General features: G+C 42.9%; 3 protein-coding genes across 3 annotated transcripts; all 3 read left to right on the top strand.

The window, feature by feature from the left end:
• The first annotated feature begins 99 nt into the window (after positions 1 to 99).
• Positions 100 to 1376, top strand: LOC138946617 (uncharacterized). The gene is made up of 3 exons (XM_070318062.1): positions 100 to 282; positions 402 to 545; positions 664 to 1376. The coding sequence occupies exons 1-3, from the start codon at positions 100 to 102 to the stop codon at positions 904 to 906; spliced, it is 570 nt and encodes a 189-aa protein (XP_070174163.1). The 3' UTR covers positions 907 to 1376.
• A 3750-nt stretch (positions 1377 to 5126) lies between these two features.
• LOC138946619 (uncharacterized) lies at positions 5127 to 7903 on the top strand. Its single transcript, XM_070318063.1, has 2 exons — positions 5127 to 5675; positions 7802 to 7903. Exons 1-2 carry the CDS (start codon positions 5127 to 5129, stop codon positions 7901 to 7903), a joined length of 651 nt encoding a protein of 216 aa, XP_070174164.1.
• A 7331-nt stretch (positions 7904 to 15234) lies between these two features.
• On the top strand, positions 15235 to 18013 carry LOC138947841 (uncharacterized). The gene is made up of 7 exons (XM_070319395.1): positions 15235 to 15384; positions 15532 to 15835; positions 15975 to 16054; positions 16303 to 16474; positions 16594 to 16737; positions 16856 to 17093; positions 17219 to 18013. Exons 1-7 carry the CDS (start codon positions 15332 to 15334, stop codon positions 17386 to 17388), a joined length of 1161 nt encoding a protein of 386 aa, XP_070175496.1. The 5' UTR covers positions 15235 to 15331; the 3' UTR covers positions 17389 to 18013.
• Positions 18014 to 18229: the final 216 nt, after the last annotated feature.

Below are 18229 nucleotides of genomic sequence, written 5' to 3' on the forward strand. Positions count from 1 at the left end.
TAAAGTCTAATGAACTGATAAGTTGTTATAGACAAAAAGCAATACTGTAATTAACTAACTACGCTAAGCAATAATTAACTAACTAGGCCTGTTTTGTAAATGTGCTGCAGATACATCTCATGTGTGCGGCCAGTCATCTGCCCTGAGGCTGGAACAGGGGACGATGACCCCGTCTTCATCACATCAGGACAGAAGGGGTTGTCGTCCTACCAGGTGGGGCGGGTGAGCCAGAAACTGCAGCAGTGCAAGCTGACACAAGCCCGAAAGGTGGTGACGACAGCGGTAAGTAATATGAAAATGTTTTTAACAAGAATAATGTTATTAGTGTTGTATGGATGTGACAGATCTTTGAATATGATGATATTTTTCAGTCATTATTATTTATTGTTCTTTGGTTGCAGCAAATGGAGAAGCCAGAATTGGTCCGCCAAAAAGTGAACGCGCTGTTGTCCCACTCGGACAGTGTCAGCGAGCTGCACTATACAGCGCCAACCTCCAGCCGGTCCCGGCAAGAGGCCTTCAACATGCTGGCACGGGAGCACTTTGTAAGCTTTTCCACACATTTCTTAATGTTAGTTTCTTGTTATAATTAGCTAAAACCTGTTTCTCCATGGACATGATTCTATTTGCCAATTAGTTGAAATAAAATCTGTGTCATTATAGCCACCGCCACCGCCTCTTGCTGGAGCTGAAGCTGCTGCTCGAGCTGCCGCTGAAGCTGCTGCTCGAGCTGCCGCTGAAGCTGCTGCCCCTGCTGCTCGCCCTGCTGCTCGCCCTGCTGTGGGTGTACACTGGCAGCGGGTTGTTGCCAACGCTGTGCTGGCAGACGACAGCATTGAGTTTGCAGGTATGTGCATCCTCATTTCGTATGAAATGTTATTGTGCATTAGTTATCCCCTTCCCTGACAAATGTTTGTTTGTTTGTTTGTTTGATTGTGCAATCATGAACAAACTTCTCATTCAATCAGACAATGCACCGGCACCGGCACCGGCACGTCCCCGCCAGCAACACCAGCAACCTGCTGCACCTCGCCTCATCGAAGTGCACCCACAGCCCCAGGCAGCAGAGCCCCAGGCAACGCCTCCATCACCCGAACCTTTCGAGGGGCAAGCAGATGCAAGCCAATTTGGTAAGTAAAAATGAACCATCTGATAACAAAGTATCATGTTTTCGCAGTTGTCTTCTTAGTGTGTTTGAGATTAAACCATTGAGATATGTACTTCCTAATGTATGTGATCATGTTTCCTTTTTCGCCACTGGCAATAATGTCAATAGGGTTAGATATTATAATCCCATGTTGCTTTGAACTTATGGTTGGTATGTGCATCTGTTTGATTACAGCTCGCTTCACCTTCCTCACCAAGGAACAAGTGAACCGGACCTGCATCAAAGACTGGTACAGGCGTGCCAAGCGTCCCTTGCGCCTTGATGACATCCCCTCGACCAAAGGCCGCAAGGGGATGACTTGGAACGTCCCAGACTCAATTCAAGTCTACAAGTACTTTGGGTGGTACTTGGCGCCCCAGAGGCCAAAGCCCACCCACCATCAGGTGGGATCGGTGTTGGAAGCCTTTGGGGTGAAATTTTCGAAGCCGTTCAAGACTCATCAGGTCTGTGATAAGGTGAAGGGGTGGAAACCCAACAGTCTTTTCAGAGACCTGTGAGTTCTCTTTCACCCTAACTGCCATTGCATTTTCGTTTTCGTTGTTTTTATGCTTTCCAACCCTCTTACCACTCCTTGAATCTTTCGTTTTTTGCTCAAGGGGTGGGCCCAATTGGGGTTTGGTTTTCGTTGTTTTTATGCTTTCCAACCCTCTTACCACTCCTTGAATCTTTCGTTTTTTGCTCAAGGGGTGGGCCCAATTGGGGTTTGGTTTTAGCCGTTGTTGCATTTTTTCTAACCATATCCTAACACTGTATGCTGTTTTTATTCATAAATCACAGTTTTAGAAGTATTGTTGTCCATACACTTTTACAAGTTTAATAGTAGCGTTATTCGTAAACTTTTAAAACTTTTACAAGTATTATTTGAATACTTTTACATACAAATGGTTAAGTTCAATGTTTCACAAGTGTAAATTAAATAATATTTCACAAAAGTGGTTGATTGTAATGTTGCATAAGTATAACTTGAATGTTGTTTGCGCCTTTTGATCATGTCCATTTTATATTATGATTGGAAAGAAAATGTTAAATAATGATTGCACAAAAGAGAAAGTTGAAATAGTGCACATAAAAAGAAAATGTTCAAAAGAAAACCTGCACAAAAGAGAAAGTTGCAATGGTGCAAACAATAAAAAACTTGCACAAAAGAGAAAATTGCAACAGTGCAAACAATAAAAAACAAAAAGACATGTTGAAAACAATTGCACAAAAGAAAGAGTTGTAATAGTGCCAAAAAAAAGGCTCAGAACAAAACTTGCACTAAAGACAATTGCAACAGTGAAAAAAAAAAAAAAAAAAAAATGCACATAAAAAGAAATTTTGCAAATGTGCACACAAAAGAAAGTCCTTGTGGTGTAGTGGCCCAGCACGGTACCTCCCCCTTGGCGGGGGGGGCCCGGGACAAAATGTGTGTTTTGTGAGGTAATTTTTATGTGCATTATCATTTTTAGAGTGTTTTTTTGTTATAAGTCATAACGTTTTAGATAACTCAGGGTCTTCAAAATCAGATTCTACACATCGGAAATAGGTTTGTCCTTGGTTGTGCACGGAAGCAACTCTTCCTAAAACGTTAAAAACAAAACAGAATGACTGTCTTCTTTTTGAGCCTTTTTTTTCCCTTCAAAAAAAAAAAAATAGTAACGAGTCTATAGCGTAAAAGTCGGCGCCTTTGGCGTAATGACGGTAATGCTATGAGAATGACATCATCTTTCTATAGTCGGACTATAAAAGTGAAAGTAGTATTCTTGCTGTGATTTCACTGCGTGTTTTACGCATTGGCAATATTCTAGGGTAAGCAGTGACTTTTGACATATTTTCTGACATAAAACATATCTGGGTTTTCCCACCTTAGTTATAAAACGCGGCTTTTTTGTTTTAACGATCATCACAACAAATTCAAAATGTAATTTTAAAAAACACACTTTTGGCTTTTCTCAGAGTCAGTACTCAATCTCAAAAGGGTAAAAAAAATTAAAAATTGGTGCGTCCATGCTATACTGGGAGCGGTATTGTTTCAGATGCCCGCCCTTTTATTTATTTTTACTCCTACTTTCGTTCTTTTATTTGTAGTCCCTGATATGTCCCAGCTATGCTTTTCACAGCTTGTCTGGTTTTTTTTCACATCACGCGATCGATGTAGTCACTCCTGTTTGTCCAACGGATAAAACTTTTATGAACTGACTATAATATCACGCAAGATTTTAATAAGGTTATTTGTCTGTAATAGTATTGAAAGAAAATCCGTGTCGTTTTTTTTTTTGAGAGATAAATATTTGATGCTACTTATAAGATAATCCGTTTAAATATACTGTTTAAGGAAGAGGAAAAAAATGAGCAAGGATGCAGGAGAAACTCAAGGAAAAATCTTTAAAAGGATGAGGAAAAGGGACGGGCTATGTTGATACAGCACCACGGGCTATGTTGATACAGCACCACGGGCTATGTTGATACAGCACCACGGGCTATGTTGATACAGCACCACGGGCTATGTTGATACAGCACCACGGGCTATGTTGATACAGCACCACGGGCTATGTTGATACAGCACCACGGGCTATGTTGATACAGCACCACGGGCTATGTTGGGCTATGTTGATACAGCACCACGGGCTATGTTGATACAGCACCACGGGCTATGTTGATACAGCACCACGGGCTATGTTGATACAGCACCACGGGCTATGTTGATACAGCACCACGGGCTATGTTGATACAGCACCACAGGCTATGTTGATACAGCACCTGACAAATTGAGTTTCTACATGTTTTGTTAACACGTGTTTCAGTCTTGCCGGGTGTATTGTGCTTTGGTTTTTGCCACTTGTGTTTGAAGCCTGAGGAAGTCAGGAACTCGCGTACAAATATTTACAAGACACATTTATTTTCCTCTTTATGTTCTTGTGAGAGAAGGCTTGAGTAAGTTTGCCAAAGAAGCCCATGTTGGTCAGATTTCATGATGTGTAACCAAAATGTTATGACCTGTCCCAATATTTCTGTGCTGATCGGAAATCTGCCCAATTCAGCCATTACTGGGAAATTCATTGATTTTCTGTGTTTGTTTGTTTGCTTAACGCCCAGCCGACCACGAAGGGCCATATCAGGGCGGTGCTGCTTTGACATATAACGTGCGCCACACACAAGACAGAAGTCGCAGCACAGGCTTCATTCATGTCTCACCCAGTCACCCGTGCCGGTGATTTTCTGTGTACTCCTAAAAGTTGCTTGCAAAATTTTATGTGTACGTTTTCATGCGGAAGGACAGTCGTTATACATTTTTCAAGGAGATTATTCGCAATTAATTTGTAATCCCCATTTATAGCAGTATTTATGGAGGCTGTTGAGTTTGTCCTGTAATCCTTTCTTTGTAGTTGAGAGAATAACAATGTCGTCAGCATACATTGTATGTGTGCGCGCGACTTGGAGTGTGTGTACCTGAGAGAGAGAGAGATTATCTTTCGCTGTTTGGGGGGGTATGCAGTGCCTTGACATAAATTGATTTATGTTTTATGGTCATGTAATAAAACCTTGTTATTTTTTAAATATTCGAGTTGATATTATTGTACGGATGTGATGTGTGGAGTGTGAGAGCTTTTATGTTGTGTAGTCTTTAAAGTCTTATATGTGTTGCTGTGAACTCAGTTGCAAATCCAAGCAAGTCGAAAAAACACCTACAATAATAAATGTTTAAAAAGACTTAGTAAGATATCACATTTCTACAGTTAATTACCCTTTTACGTGCAATTTCTTAGAATGTGTTTATATTTTACACACAGAACGGACCTTTCGACCACAGCTTGCGTTTGTAGAAATACACTCCACTAGCAAAACCACTAGCAAAACATAGAAACATAAGGAAAATATGGCAGAAACCGGGAATAGAAACAAGACGAAAACAACAAAACTGCTCACCGGGTTAGCGGTCTGTGTGCTAGGGCTAGCACTCCTCGCAGTCATCGCCTTCATGCTTCTAGCCGCAGGAGTGTTCGAAAGCAACGACGAAGGTGCGAGCACCCCGTCAAACACCTCCCCCTCGGCGACTTCGGAAGACATCATGACGTCATTCACCGTCCCAGAAGTTTCACCAACCGTGACTGGAGTCGTCAGGACGATTTCGGTAGACGAACTCGACCCGTCATCCACGAAGAACGATTTGGAGGGTCCTCCAAGCCCCACCCACTACCTCGAAGACTTGAAATCCACCTCTATGACCTCGTCAATCAACCCTACCCCCACGACGAACGATGGAATGGGTAGCAGCGATGGGAATAAATCAACCGAGACCGGAGACGGTGTGAATGTCAGGCCGACTTCGAAATCAAATACAACCGACAACGAAGAATTGGGTAATCCCGACACGAATACGACTACCACCACACAGGAAGATGTGGATGTGAGATTCAACTTCAACGAGAAGTTGTACAGAGAATGCAAAGTTTCCGACGCCTCCGGCGACACATGCGGCGAAACATGGTACAAGTGCCGCCCCGACGGAGGATCTTCAGAACCGGCGGTAGATCTTATTAAATTCGAGACGAAAGATGGTTATATGCAGTTCACCAACGTCCGCACCAACGAGTCATTTTATGTCAATATCCCCAAAAATGGATGGGTGACAATCCGCTCAAATTTTCGATTAGATTGTCGCAAAACTCAGGAGCACCCGAGCCTGCCGCCTGCGGTCCTCAACTACAACAATACCGAAGAGAACCGGCGTCGCCATAACTGTGTGGTTTCCTTGCTACCTGGACCGACCAGAAATTATACAATAAGCTGCTTCTTTGAAGGACTACCAGTTGAGTCGCTCGAGAATTTTTTTGCGAATTTCTCGGTCTTTTCAACCATCACGGCAGAAAAGTACTTCGTCCACTTTCTGCCCGGCACCGACGGACTAAGTCCTATCCTCATGTTGATGAGTGAAAGCAACCTGGCCAGTTCCTTCCAGGTCGTCCGCATCAAGATGGGAACCTCTATTGATCTGACTGCCGATCAATGGAATTTGCATCTTGACCAGAGCCGTCATTTGAACAACTTGAAACTCCAATTTCGGACAGAGTGATTGTCGGTGTGGCTAGAAGCAGCAGCAGGCAGCAACATATTCTTTTTCTCTCAATGGCAGCAACATCTATATTATTTCATTCCGATTAATCAAACAACCAGAACGAGGCTAACCTGCCAGAGTGATGTCCCTTGGACTGTACATGTATAAGGTCATGGACACGTCGTCTGCTAAGACTGACGGTACGATATTACCACAAGAAGCGCCGCATATTCCTCTCACATCAGAGCGCCAACAGTCCTAGCCTTAGACTTACAGTGCTTGTTTGTGCGCAACAACAGAAGTATCACACTTGTTTGTTTGTTTATTTGTTGCTTAACGTCCAGCCGACTACGCAGAGCCATATCAGGACGAGGAAGGGGGGGATGAAGGGGGCCACTTGTCAAGCGATTCCTGTTTACAAATGCACTAACCCATTACTTGTGTCCCAGCAGGCTTTAGTAAAACTAAATTAATACCTACTGGAAGATTACCAGTTTCCAGTATGTTAAAATAGGCTTAACCTATCTACTGCTGGACTTACATCAGAACACTAACAGATTAAACTATACATGAATCGCGAGACAAGCGGCAATAGAAGAGATTTTTGGAAAAAATACAGGTGAATGAGCAAGAAGGCAGAAAAAAGAAAAGAATTCATGAAGAAAAAGAGCATGACAGGAAAGAGGAACCAAAAATCTACCTAACAGCAAACTAGAAAGCTCCTGCGGTTCCAAAAACAGGAGGGGCCTTTAATTTCATAACCGCAGTGCCCCACTGCGGGATCCTTTTTTGTTTATTTTTGGTGTGGTGAGAGCAAGCGAGAGAGAAAGAGAGAGAGAGAGAGAGAGAGAGAGAGAGAGAGAGAGAGAGAGAGAGAGAGAGAGAGTGTTTGTGCATGCATGTGATAGCCTCAGTTGGCAATCATTAGGGTTTCTTAATCTTCACTTTTTGCAATGCTTTATTTCGAGTGTCTTTGGAGTCACTTTTTGTTGTTTTTGACATGACAAGTAACTTGTTGGTTGGTTTTTGGGGTTTAATGTCTCTTCAGCAGATGCTAGCTGCTATTCGAGACCGATGCAGTTATTTTCTTTTCCCTTCATATGGCAAGTTCTACGTTTCAGACTATTTACATTCAAATCTATCACTGTAAAAGAAGGTTCTAAAAATTATTAGTTTTCACTTCTGGTACTTTAAATCTTGTAAAAAATCTTGATCTCTTTTAAAAAGTTAAAAATCTTGTCCGGGGGAACATCCCGGAATAAAACCTTCAGTGTTTCCGCATTGTAGTGTTTGTCTCGAAATTCTTGAACGTCTACACATTTTGTGAGAACATGTTCTAATGTCCATGGTTCGTCACATCCAAAACAGTATGGTGGATCTTCACCTTTCAGCAGATACGAATGTGTAATGTGACTGTGCCCAATGTGTAAGCGACAGAGAACTGTCTCTTCTTTCCTGTTGAGGCGACATTGGGGTAGGCTGTCCGACAGCTGGGGGACGATCTTATGAAGTTTATTTTCTTCACATTCGTCCCATTCACTCTGCCATAGGTACTTTATGTACAAGTAACTTGTACTTGTGTGCATGTGTTTGTGTAGGACTTCTTCAAGTTCACACAGGCAAATCCGCCGCAACACTGGGCACCAGCAAGGGCCCAGGCGCTGCGGTCGGTTGTGTTCAATCTGAAGCAAGAGAAGTAAGTAATGATTTTGCTGTCTCTTGATGACACTTAGTAAGTCAAAAAAAAAGAAAAAGAAAAAAAAACACAAAAAAAACATATCTGTTTGGGCAACATGGACAAATAAAAAGCAGGGTCGGTTGAGTTACCGTAAAGAAAACTATTTTCTTATTTTACCTAGTAATGATTATGCTGTCTCTTGATGACACTTAATGTTCAGCTCCATCAGTACAGTGAAATTGTCACAACACCTTGTTTTTATGCTTTCCAACCCTCTTACCACTCCTTGAATCTTTCGTTTTTCGCTCAAGGGGTGGGCCCAATTGGGGTTTGGTTTTCGTTGTTTTTATGCTTTCCAAACCTCTTACCACTCCTTAAATGTTTCGCTCAAGGGGTGGGCCCAATTGGGGTTTGGTTTTAGCCGTTGTTGCATTTTTTCTAACCATATCCTAACACTGTATGCTGTTTTTATTCATAAATCACAGTTTTAGAAGTATTGTTGTCCATACACTTTTACAAGTTTAATAGTAGCGTTATTCGTAAACTTTTAAAACTTTTACAAGTATTATTTGAATACTTTTACATACAAATGGTTAAGTTCAATGTTTCACAAGTGTAAATTAAATAATATTTCACAAAAGTGGTTGATTGTAATGTTGCATAAGTATAACTTGAATGTTGTTTGCGCCTTTTGATCATGTCCATTTTATATTATGATTGGAAAGAAAATGTTAAATAATGATTGCACAAAAGAGAAAGTTGAAATAGTGCACATAAAAAGAAAATGTTCAAAAGAAAACCTGCACAAAAGAGAAAGTTGCAATGGTGCAAACAATAAAAAACTTGCACAAAAGAGAAAATTGCAACAGTGCAAACAATAAAAAACAAAAAGACATGTTGAAAACAATTGCACAAAAGAAAGAGTTGTAATAGTGCCAAAAAAAAGGCTCAGAACAAAACTTGCACTAAAGACAATTGCAACAGTGAAAAAAAAAAAAAAAAAAAATGCACATAAAAAGAAATTTTGCAAATGTGCACACAAAAAAAAGTCCTTGTGGTGTAGTGGCCCAGCACGGTACCTCCCCCTTGGCGGGGGGGGGGGGGGGGGGGGGGGGGGGGGGGTTACAGACGCAGGTTGGAATCCTGTCAAGGACAAAATTTGTGTGTTTTGTGAGGTAATTTGTATGTGCATTATCATTGTTAGTGTTTTTTTGTTATAAGTCATAACGTTTTAGATAAAAAAAATGTTGACTCAGGGTCTTCAAATTGAGATTCTACACATCGGAAATAGATTTGTCCTTGATTGTGCACGGAAGCAACTCTTCCTAAAACGTTAAAAACAAAACAGAATGACTGTCTTCTTTTTGAGCCTTTTTTTTCCCTTCAAAAAAAAAAAAATAGTAAACGAGTCTATAGCGTAAAAGTCGGCGTCTTTGGCGTAATGACGGTAATGCTATGAGAATGACATCATCTTTCTATAGTCGGACTATAAAAGTGAAAGTAGTATTCTTGCTGTGATTTCACTGCGTGTTTTACGCATTGGCAATATTCTAGGGTAAGCAGTGACTTTTGACATATTTTCTGACATAAAACATATCTGGGTTTTCCCACCTTAGTTATAAAACGCGGCTTTTTTGTTTTAACGATCATCACAACAAATTCAAAATGTAATTTTAAAAAACACACTTTTGGCTTTTCTCAGAGTCAGTACTCAATCTCAAAAGGGTAACAAAAATTAAAAATTGGTGCGTCCATGCTATACTGGGAGCGGTATTGTTTCAGATGCCCGCCCTTTTATTTATTTTTACTCCTACTTTCGTTCTTTTATTTGTAGTCCCTGATATGTCCCAGCTATGCTTTTCACAGCTTGTCTGGTTTTTTTTCACATCACGCGATCGATGTAGTCACTCCTGTTTGTCCAACGGATAAAACTTTTATGAACTGACTATAATATCACGCAAGATTTTAATAAGGTTATTTGTCTGTAATAGTATTGAAAGAAAATCCGTGTCGTTTTTTTTTTTGAGAGATAAATATTTGATGCTACTTATAAGATAATCCGTTTAAATATACTGTTTAAGGAAGAGGAAAAAAATGAGCAAGGATGCAGGAGAAACTCAAGGAAAAATCTTTAAAAGGATGAGGAAAAGGGACGGGCTATGTTGATACAGCACCACGGGCTATGTTGATACAGCACCACGGGCTATGTTGATACAGCACCACGGGCTATGTTGATACAGCACCACGGGCTATGTTGATACAGCACCACGGGCTATGTTGATACAGCACCACGGGCTATGTTGATACAGCACCACGGGCTATGTTGATACAGCACCACGGGCTATGTTGATACAGCACCACGGGCTATGTTGATACAGCACCACGGGCTATGTTGATACAGCACCACGGGCTATGTTGATACAGCACCACGGGCTATGTTGATACAGCACCACGGGCTATGTTGATACAGCACCACGGGCTATGTCGATACAGCACCACGGGCTATGTTGATACAGCACCACGGGCTATGTTGATACAGCACCACGGGCTATGTTGATACAGCACCACGGGCTATGTTGATACAGCACCACGGGCTATGTTGGGCTATGTTGATACAGCACCACGGGCTATGTTGATACAGCACCACGGGCTATGTTGATACAGCACCACAGGCTATGTTGATACAGCACCACGGGCTATGTTGATACAGCACCACGGGCTATGTTGATACAGCACCACGGGCTATGTTGATACAGCACCACAGGCTATGTTGATACAGCACCTGACAAATTGAGTTTCTACATGTTTTGTTAACACGTGTTTCAGTCTTGCCGGGTGTATTGTGCTTTGGTTTTTGCCACTTGTGTTTGAAGCCTGAGGAAGTCAGGAACTCGCGTACAAATATTTACAAGACACATTTATTTTCCTCTTTATGTTCTTGTGAGAGAAGGCTTGAGTAAGTTTGCCAAAGAAGCCCATGTTGGTCAGATTTCATGATGTGTAACCAAAATGTTATGACCTGTCCCAATATTTCTGTGCTGATCGGAAATCTGCCCAATTCAGCCATTACTGGGAAATTCATTGATTTTCTGTGTTTGTTTGTTTGCTTAACGCCCAGCCGACCACGAAGGGCCATATCAGGGCGGTGCTGCTTTGACATATAACGTGCGCCACACACAAGACAGAAGTCGCAGCACAGGCTTCATTCATGTCTCACCCAGTCACCCGTGCCGGTGATTTTCTGTGTACTCCTAAAAGTTGCTTGCAAAATTTTATGTGTACGTTTTCATGCGGAAGGACAGTCGTTATACATTTTTCAAGGAGATTATTCGCAATTAATTTGTAATCCCCATTTATAGCAGTATTTATGGAGGCTGTTGAGTTTGTCCTGTAATCCTTTCTTTGTAGTTGAGAGAATAACAATGTCGTCAGCATACATTGTATGTGTGCGCGCGACTTGGTGTGTGTGTACCTGAGAGAGAGAGAGATTATCTTTCGCTGTTTGGGGGGGTATGCAGTGCCTTGACATAAATTGATTTATGTTTTATGGTCATGTAATAAAACCTTGTTATTTTTTAAATATTCGAGTTGATATTATTGTACGGATGTGATGTGTGGACTGTGAGAGCTTTTATGTTGTGTAGTCTTTTAAAGTCTTATATGTGTTGCTGTGAACTCAGTTGCAAATCCAAGCAAGTCTAAAAAACACCTACAATAATAAATTTTTAAAAAGACTTAGAAAGATATCACAAAAAACCACTAGCAAAACATAGAAACATAAGGAAAATATGGCAGAAACCGGGAATAGAAACAAGACGAAAACAACAAAACTGCTCACCGGGTTAGCGGTCTGTGTGCTAGGGCTAGCACTCCTCGCAGTCATCGCCTTCATGCTTCTAGCCGCAGGAGTGTTCGAAAGCAACGACGAAGGTGCGAGCACCCCGTCAAACACCTCCCCCTCGGCGACTTCGGAAGACATCATGACGTCATTCACCGTCCCAGAAGTTTCACCAACCGTGACTGGAGTCATCAGGACGATTTCGGTAGACGAACTTGACCCGTCATCCACGAAGAACGATTTGGAGGGTCCTCCAAGCCCCACCCACTACCTCGAAGACTTGAAATCCACCTCTATGACCTCGTCAATCAACCCTACCCCCACGACGAACGATGGAATGGGTAGCAGCGATGGGAATAAATCAACCGAGACCGGAGACGGTGTGAATGTCAGGCCGACTTCGAAATCAAATACAACCGACAACGAAGAATTGGGTAATCCCGACACGAATACGACTACCACCACACAGGAAGATGTGGATGTGAGATTCAACTTCAACGAGAAGTTGTACGGAGAATGCAAAGTTTCCGACGCCTCCGGCGACACATCCGGCGACACATGCGGCGAAACATGGTACAAGTGCCGCCCCGACGGAGGATCTTCAGAACCGGCGGTAGATCTTATTAAATTCGAGACGAAAGATGGTTATATGCAGTTCACCAACGTCCGCACCAACGAGTCATTTTATGTCAATATCCCCAAAAATGGATGGGTGACAATCCGCTCAAATTTTCGATTAGATTGTCGCAAAACTCAGGAGCACCCGAGCCTGCCGCCTGCGGTCCTCAACTACAACAATACCGAAGAGAACCGGCGTCGCCATAACTGTGTGGTTTCCTTGCTACCTGGACCGACCAGAAATTATACAATAAGCTGCTTCTTTGAAGGACTACCAGTTGAGTCGCTCGAGAATTTTTTTGCGAATTTCTCGGTCTTTTCAACCATCACGGCAGAAAAGTACTTCGTCCACTTTCTGCCCGGCACCGACGGACTAAGTCCTATCCTCATGTTGATGAGTGAAAGCAACCTGGCCAGTTCCTTCCAGGTCGTCCGCATCAAGATGGGAACCTCTATTGATCTGACTGCCGATCAATGGAATTTGCATCTTGACCAGAGCCGTCATTTGAACAACTTGAAACTCCAATTTCGGACAGAGTGATTGTCGGTGTGGCTAGAAGCAGCAGCAGGCAGCAACATATTCTTTTTCTCTCAATGGCAGCAACATCTATATTATTTCATTCCGATTAATCAAACAACCAGAACGAGGCTAACCTGCCAGAGTGATGTCCCTTGGACTGTACATGTATAAGGTCATGGACACGTCGTCTGCTAAGACTGACGGTACGATATTACCACAAGAAGCGCCGCATATTCCTCTCACATCAGAGCGCCAACAGTCCTAGCCTTAGACTTACAGTGCTTGTTTGTGCGCAACAACAGAAGTATCACACTTGTTTGTTTGTTTATTTGTTGCTTAACGTCCAGCCGACTACGCAGAGCCATATCAGGACGAGGAAGGGGCCCCGGGATGAAGGGGGCCACTTGTCAAGCGATTCCTGTTTACAAATGCACTAACCCATTACTTGTGTCCCAGCAGGCTTTAGTAAAACTAAATTAATACCTACTGGAAGATTACCAGTTTCCAGTATGTTAAAATAGGCTTAACCTATCTACTGCTGGACTTACATCAGAACACTAACAGATTAAACTATACATGAATCGCGAGACAAGCGGCAATAGAAGAGATTTTTGGAAAAAATACAGGAGAATGAGCAAGAAGGCAGAAAAAAGAAAAGAATTCATGAAGAAAAAGAGCATGACAGGAAAGAGGAACCAAAAATCTACCTAACAGCAAACTAGAAAGCTCCTGCGGTTCCAAATACATGAGGGGCCTTTAATTTCATAACCGCAGTGCCCCACTGCGGGATCCTTTTTTGTTTATTTTTGGTGTGGTGAGAGCAAGCGAGAGAGAAAGAGAGAGAGAGAGAGAGAGAGAGAGAGAGAGAGAGAGCGAGAGAGAGAGAGAGAGAGAGAGAGAGAGAGAGAGTGTTTGTGCATGCATGTGATAGCCTCAGTTGGCAATCATTAGGGTTTCTTAATCTTCACTTTTTGCAATGCTTTATTTCGAGTGTCTTTGGAGTCACTTTTTGTTGTTTTTGACATGACAAGTAACTTGTTGGTTGGTTTTTGGGGTTTAATGTCTCTTCAGCAGATGCTAGCTGCTATTCGAGACCGATGCAGTTATTTTCTTTTCCCTTCATATGGCAAGTTCTACGTTTCAGACTATTTACATTCAAATCTATCACTGTAAAAGAAGGTTCTAAAAATTATTAGTTTTCACTTCTGGTACTTTAAATCTTGTAAAAAATCTTGATCTCTTTTAAAAAGTTAAAAATCTTGTCCGGGGGAACATCCCGGAATAAAACCTTCAGTGTTTCCGCATTGTAGTGTTTGTCTCGAAATTCTTGAACGTCTACACATTTTGTGGGAGAGCCACCTGGCGCATGTCGGACCACCTGCGCAAAATTCATGGGTGGGATTCCGGAAAAGCCCGTGTGTGGCACCGGAACCCATCCATGAAAAACGGGGCACCCGTGGATGAAACCCAAGTGAGTATTATTTGCAAACCACGGAGCATGTTGAAAGCTGAAAGCTGATGTGGTAAAGAATTAAAGACTTTCTAAATAACTATTTAACATTAGATATTTAAACATGTGTTTGTTTGTTACAGTATCGAAAGTGCCCACAGTGTGGGGAAGTCCGTCGGAACCTTCCCCAGCACTTGGGCATGGATGGTAGCCACAAGCTCTACGGACTCGACTATTGGAGGGCCCTTGCCCAAACTGGGTCCCAGAAGGCCATTTCGACCGTCCGAAGGATGGAGTCCGTATCAGCGGCAACCATTATGGGTATGTACAAAATGTATAAGATCTGTGTGCTAGTTGCTGCTGAATGAAAGGTTTTCTTCGGATTGACGATTTCACACATAAACCTGCATTTGGAGATGTCTAGAACTTGTGTCAGAATGCATTTTATTTCCGTTGTGTGCAGGTGTCAGTGGCCTCTGGGACCGGTTTTCACAGTACTTGTGCAGCAAGTCCACGCTGGCGGCGTACAAACAGGCGAAGAGCCTGCTGCTTCGCCTGGACCCAGAGCTGATGTGCAGCGCATGTTTACTGTGGTATGTATTCTGCCTGTTTGCAACATAGCAGAGGATCCTATAATTCCATGCTGCATTTCCTATAGTGATTGGGTTTTAACTTGTTTTGCTACAACAAAATGAAAGCCATGAATGATTTGTGTTTCAGACTCCAAGTCGTCCCAACCCTGTTGGCTCCATTGAACAAGAGACGTTGCAGCAGATGAAGGGTTTCTCTGCTGCCAATGTGGTGAACAAAATGCGGTCCGTGATTGTAAGTGTGTTTGTAATTAAATATTTTGATAATTTCCATTTCCAGACAAGCAGCGGTTGGTTCTGAGAACAGTAATGTGTTAATAATTGCACTGTGATAATGTGTTATGTATACTGCAATCCGATGACATTCTCTTGCTGTGTTTTTGCAGATCTTCTTTCGCTTCCTCCTCACGAGGGAAATCTCTCTGTGTGAGAGGATGGGCATTCTTTCGTCGCTCACTGCCCTCATCACCAACCTCACCGAACAGAAGTAGGTACATTTTGTTTGGCCCTGCCAATGGACTATTACTTTGTTAGGTTGTTTAGGGAACAGACTTCACACAAATTTGACAATGTTAACCGTTCAGGAGAGTAATAGCATTTGCATTTAACAACGCTGTCTGACATTGTGTTTCAGAGCCGATTTCGAGAAGCGAAAGAAGACGCGGGCCAGAGAGCTGGTTAGCAGGATCAGAACCGACGCACAGCCACAGGCAGATCCGACACTGTGGCTGTCGCGTTTTGATCACTGCCTCAAATACAGAAACTCCCCCTGGGTGAACCATCCCATGAGGCAGGTGTGGAGCACGGAGGCCAGAGATCACGCGATGATGCTGTTCTCCGTGTTTAACTTTTCGCGCGTCATGGAGATACGGTGCTTCACCCTGGGGGAGTTTCACCAGCGGGTCGCCACTGTGGAAGCCGACCAGGTGGCAGTGATGGTGAGTCTTTTTTGGCTCAATATTCTCATTATATTCTGTCCATTCCTTGTAAATTTGTTAAAGTCAGTGTGTAGACAAGAACATGGCCGTCATGTTTCTGCATTGCTATGTGCCATTATACGCATTGTTCATTTTACAGGTCAAAAAACACAAACTGGCCAAACAGAAGGGGCCCCTGGAGATGTTCCTCTTCAGGGAGGATGCTGACCGCATTTTGCAGTAAGTGGGAGTGAGAGTTTAAATTATGTAAACTAAGCAAGGGAGCAAGAATTGTAAACATAGTAAAATGTTGAACACATTTTAACCACACCTGTGTTGTGGTCCACGGGACCCTATAAGCAATAATGACGAGTCTATTGGTTTAAAGTCTAATGAACTGATAAGTTGTTATAGACAAAAAGCAATAATTAACTAACTACGCTAAGCAATAATCAACTAACTAGGCCTGTTTTGTAAATGTGCTGCAGATACATCTCAATTGTGCGGCCAGTAATCTGCCCTGAGGCTGGAACAGGGGACGATGACCCCGTCTTCATCACATCAGGACAGAATGGGTTGTCGTCCTACCAGGTGGGGCGGGTGAGCCAGAAACTGCAGCAGTGCAAGCTGACACAAGCCCGAAAGGTGGTGACGACAGCGGTAAGTAATATGAAAATGTTTTTAACAAGAATAATGTTATTAGTGTTGTATGGATGTGACAGATCTTTGAATATGATGATATTTTTCAGTCATTATTATTTATTGTTCTTTGGTTGCAGCAAATGGAGAAGCCAGAATTGGTCCGCCAAAAAGTGAACGCGCTGTTGTCCCACTCGGACAGTGTCAGCGAGCTGCACTATACAGCGCCAACCTCCAGCCGGTCCCGGCAAGAGGCCTTCAACATGCTGGCACGGGAGCACTTTGTAAGCTTTTCCACACATTTCTTAATGTTAGTTTCTTGTTATAATTAGCTAAAACCTGTTTCTCCATGGACATGATTCTATTTGCCAATTAGTTGAAATAAAATCTGTGTCATTATAGCCACCGCCACCGCCTCTTGCTGGAGCTGAAGCTGAAGCTGCTGCTCGAGCTGCCGCTGAAGCTGCTGCTCGAGCTGCCGCTGAAGCTGCTGCTCGAGCTGCCGCTGAAGCTGCTGCTGGAGCTGCCGCTGAAGCTGCTGCCCCTGCTGCTCGCCCTGCTGCTCGCCCTGCTGTGGGTGTACACTGGCAGCGGGTTGTTGCCAACGCTGTGCCGGCAGACGACACCATTGAGTTTGCAGGTATGTGCATCCTCATTTCGTATGAAATGTTATTGTGCATTAGTTATCCCCTTCCCTGACAAATGTTTGTTTGTTTGTTTGTTTGATTGATTGTGCAATCATGAACAAACTTCTCATTCAATCAGACAATGCACCGGCACCGGCACCGGCACGTCCCCGCCAGCAACACCAGCAACCTGCTGCACCTCGCCTCATCGAGGTGCACCCACAGCCCCAGGCAGCAGAGCCCCAGGCAACGCCTCCATCACCCGAACCTTTCGAGGGGCAAGCAGATGCAAGCCAATTTGGTAAGTAAAAATGAACCATCTGATAACAAAGTATCATGTTTTCGCAGTTGTCTTCTTAGTGTGTTTGAGATTAAACCATTGAGATATGTACTTCCTAATGTATGTGATCATGTTTCCTTTTTCGCCACTGGCAATAATGTCAATAGGGTTAGATATTATAATCCCATGTTGCTTTGAACTTATGGTTGGTATGTGCATCTGTTTGATTACAGCTCGCTTCACCTTCCTCACCAAGGAACAAGTGAACAACAGAACCTGCCTCAAGGACTGGTACAGGCGTGCCAAGCGCCCCTTGCGCCTTGACGACATCCCCTCGACCAAAGGCCGCAAGGGGATGACTTGGAACGTCCCAGACACCATCCAACTCTACAAGTACTTTGGGTGGTACTTGGCGCCCCAGAGGCCAAAGCCCACCCACCATCAGGTGGGATCGGTGTTGGAAGCCTTTGGGGTGAAATTTTCGAAGCCGTTCAAGACTCATCAGGTCTGTGATAAGGTGACGGGGTGGAAACCCAACAGTCTTTTCAGAGACCTGTCGTTGTTGCATTTTTTCTAACCATATCCTAACACTGTATGCTGTTTTTATTCATAAATCACAGTTTTAGAAGTATTGTTGTCCATTAACTTTTACAAGTTTAAGGCCAGCTTCCAAGGTGAAAAACGACAAAAAACGTGTTCAAATCTTTCTGCCATAGCATTTCAGAAACACTGCTGATCTTTCCCATTTTTGGTTCATATATTCTTCAAGTGTGTCTGAGCGCTCAGACATAATTCAGTTAAGTGTAATAGAAAGTTTTGATGTCTAAAAAAAAAAATATATTAAATATAAAAAAACACCATGACGAAAAT

Source organism: Littorina saxatilis, linkage group LG14 (genome assembly GCF_037325665.1).
Source record: "Littorina saxatilis isolate snail1 linkage group LG14, US_GU_Lsax_2.0, whole genome shotgun sequence".
NCBI lineage: Eukaryota > Metazoa > Mollusca > Gastropoda > Littorinimorpha > Littorinidae > Littorina > Littorina saxatilis.

What these genes read in the sequence shown, in the direction of transcription:
- LOC138946617 (XM_070318062.1), top strand. Translation starts at nt 100, where the DNA reads ATGTGCTGCAGATACATCTCATGTGTGCGGCCAGTCATCTGCCCTGAG. An exon ending in GAAAGGTGGTGACGACAGCG is followed by an intron (nt 283 to 401) that starts GTAAGTAATATG and finishes CTTTGGTTGCAG; the next exon opens with CAAATGGAGAAGCCAGAATT. An exon ending in TGCTGGCACGGGAGCACTTT is followed by an intron (nt 546 to 663) that starts GTAAGCTTTTCC and finishes GTGTCATTATAG; the next exon opens with CCACCGCCACCGCCTCTTGC.
- LOC138947841 (XM_070319395.1), top strand. Translation starts at nt 15,332, where the DNA reads ATGGGCATTCTTTCGTCGCTCACTGCCCTCATCACCAACCTCACCGAA. An exon ending in ACCAACCTCACCGAACAGAA is followed by an intron (nt 15,385 to 15,531) that starts GTAGGTACATTT and finishes ATTGTGTTTCAG; the next exon opens with AGCCGATTTCGAGAAGCGAA. An exon ending in GATGCTGACCGCATTTTGCA is followed by an intron (nt 16,055 to 16,302) that starts GTAAGTGGGAGT and finishes AATGTGCTGCAG; the next exon opens with ATACATCTCAATTGTGCGGC.
- LOC138946619 (XM_070318063.1), top strand. Translation starts at nt 5,127, where the DNA reads ATGCTTCTAGCCGCAGGAGTGTTCGAAAGCAACGACGAAGGTGCGAGC. An exon ending in GAGGATCTTCAGAACCGGCG is followed by an intron (nt 5,676 to 7,801) that starts GTAGATCTTATT and finishes GTGTTTGTGTAG; the next exon opens with GACTTCTTCAAGTTCACACA.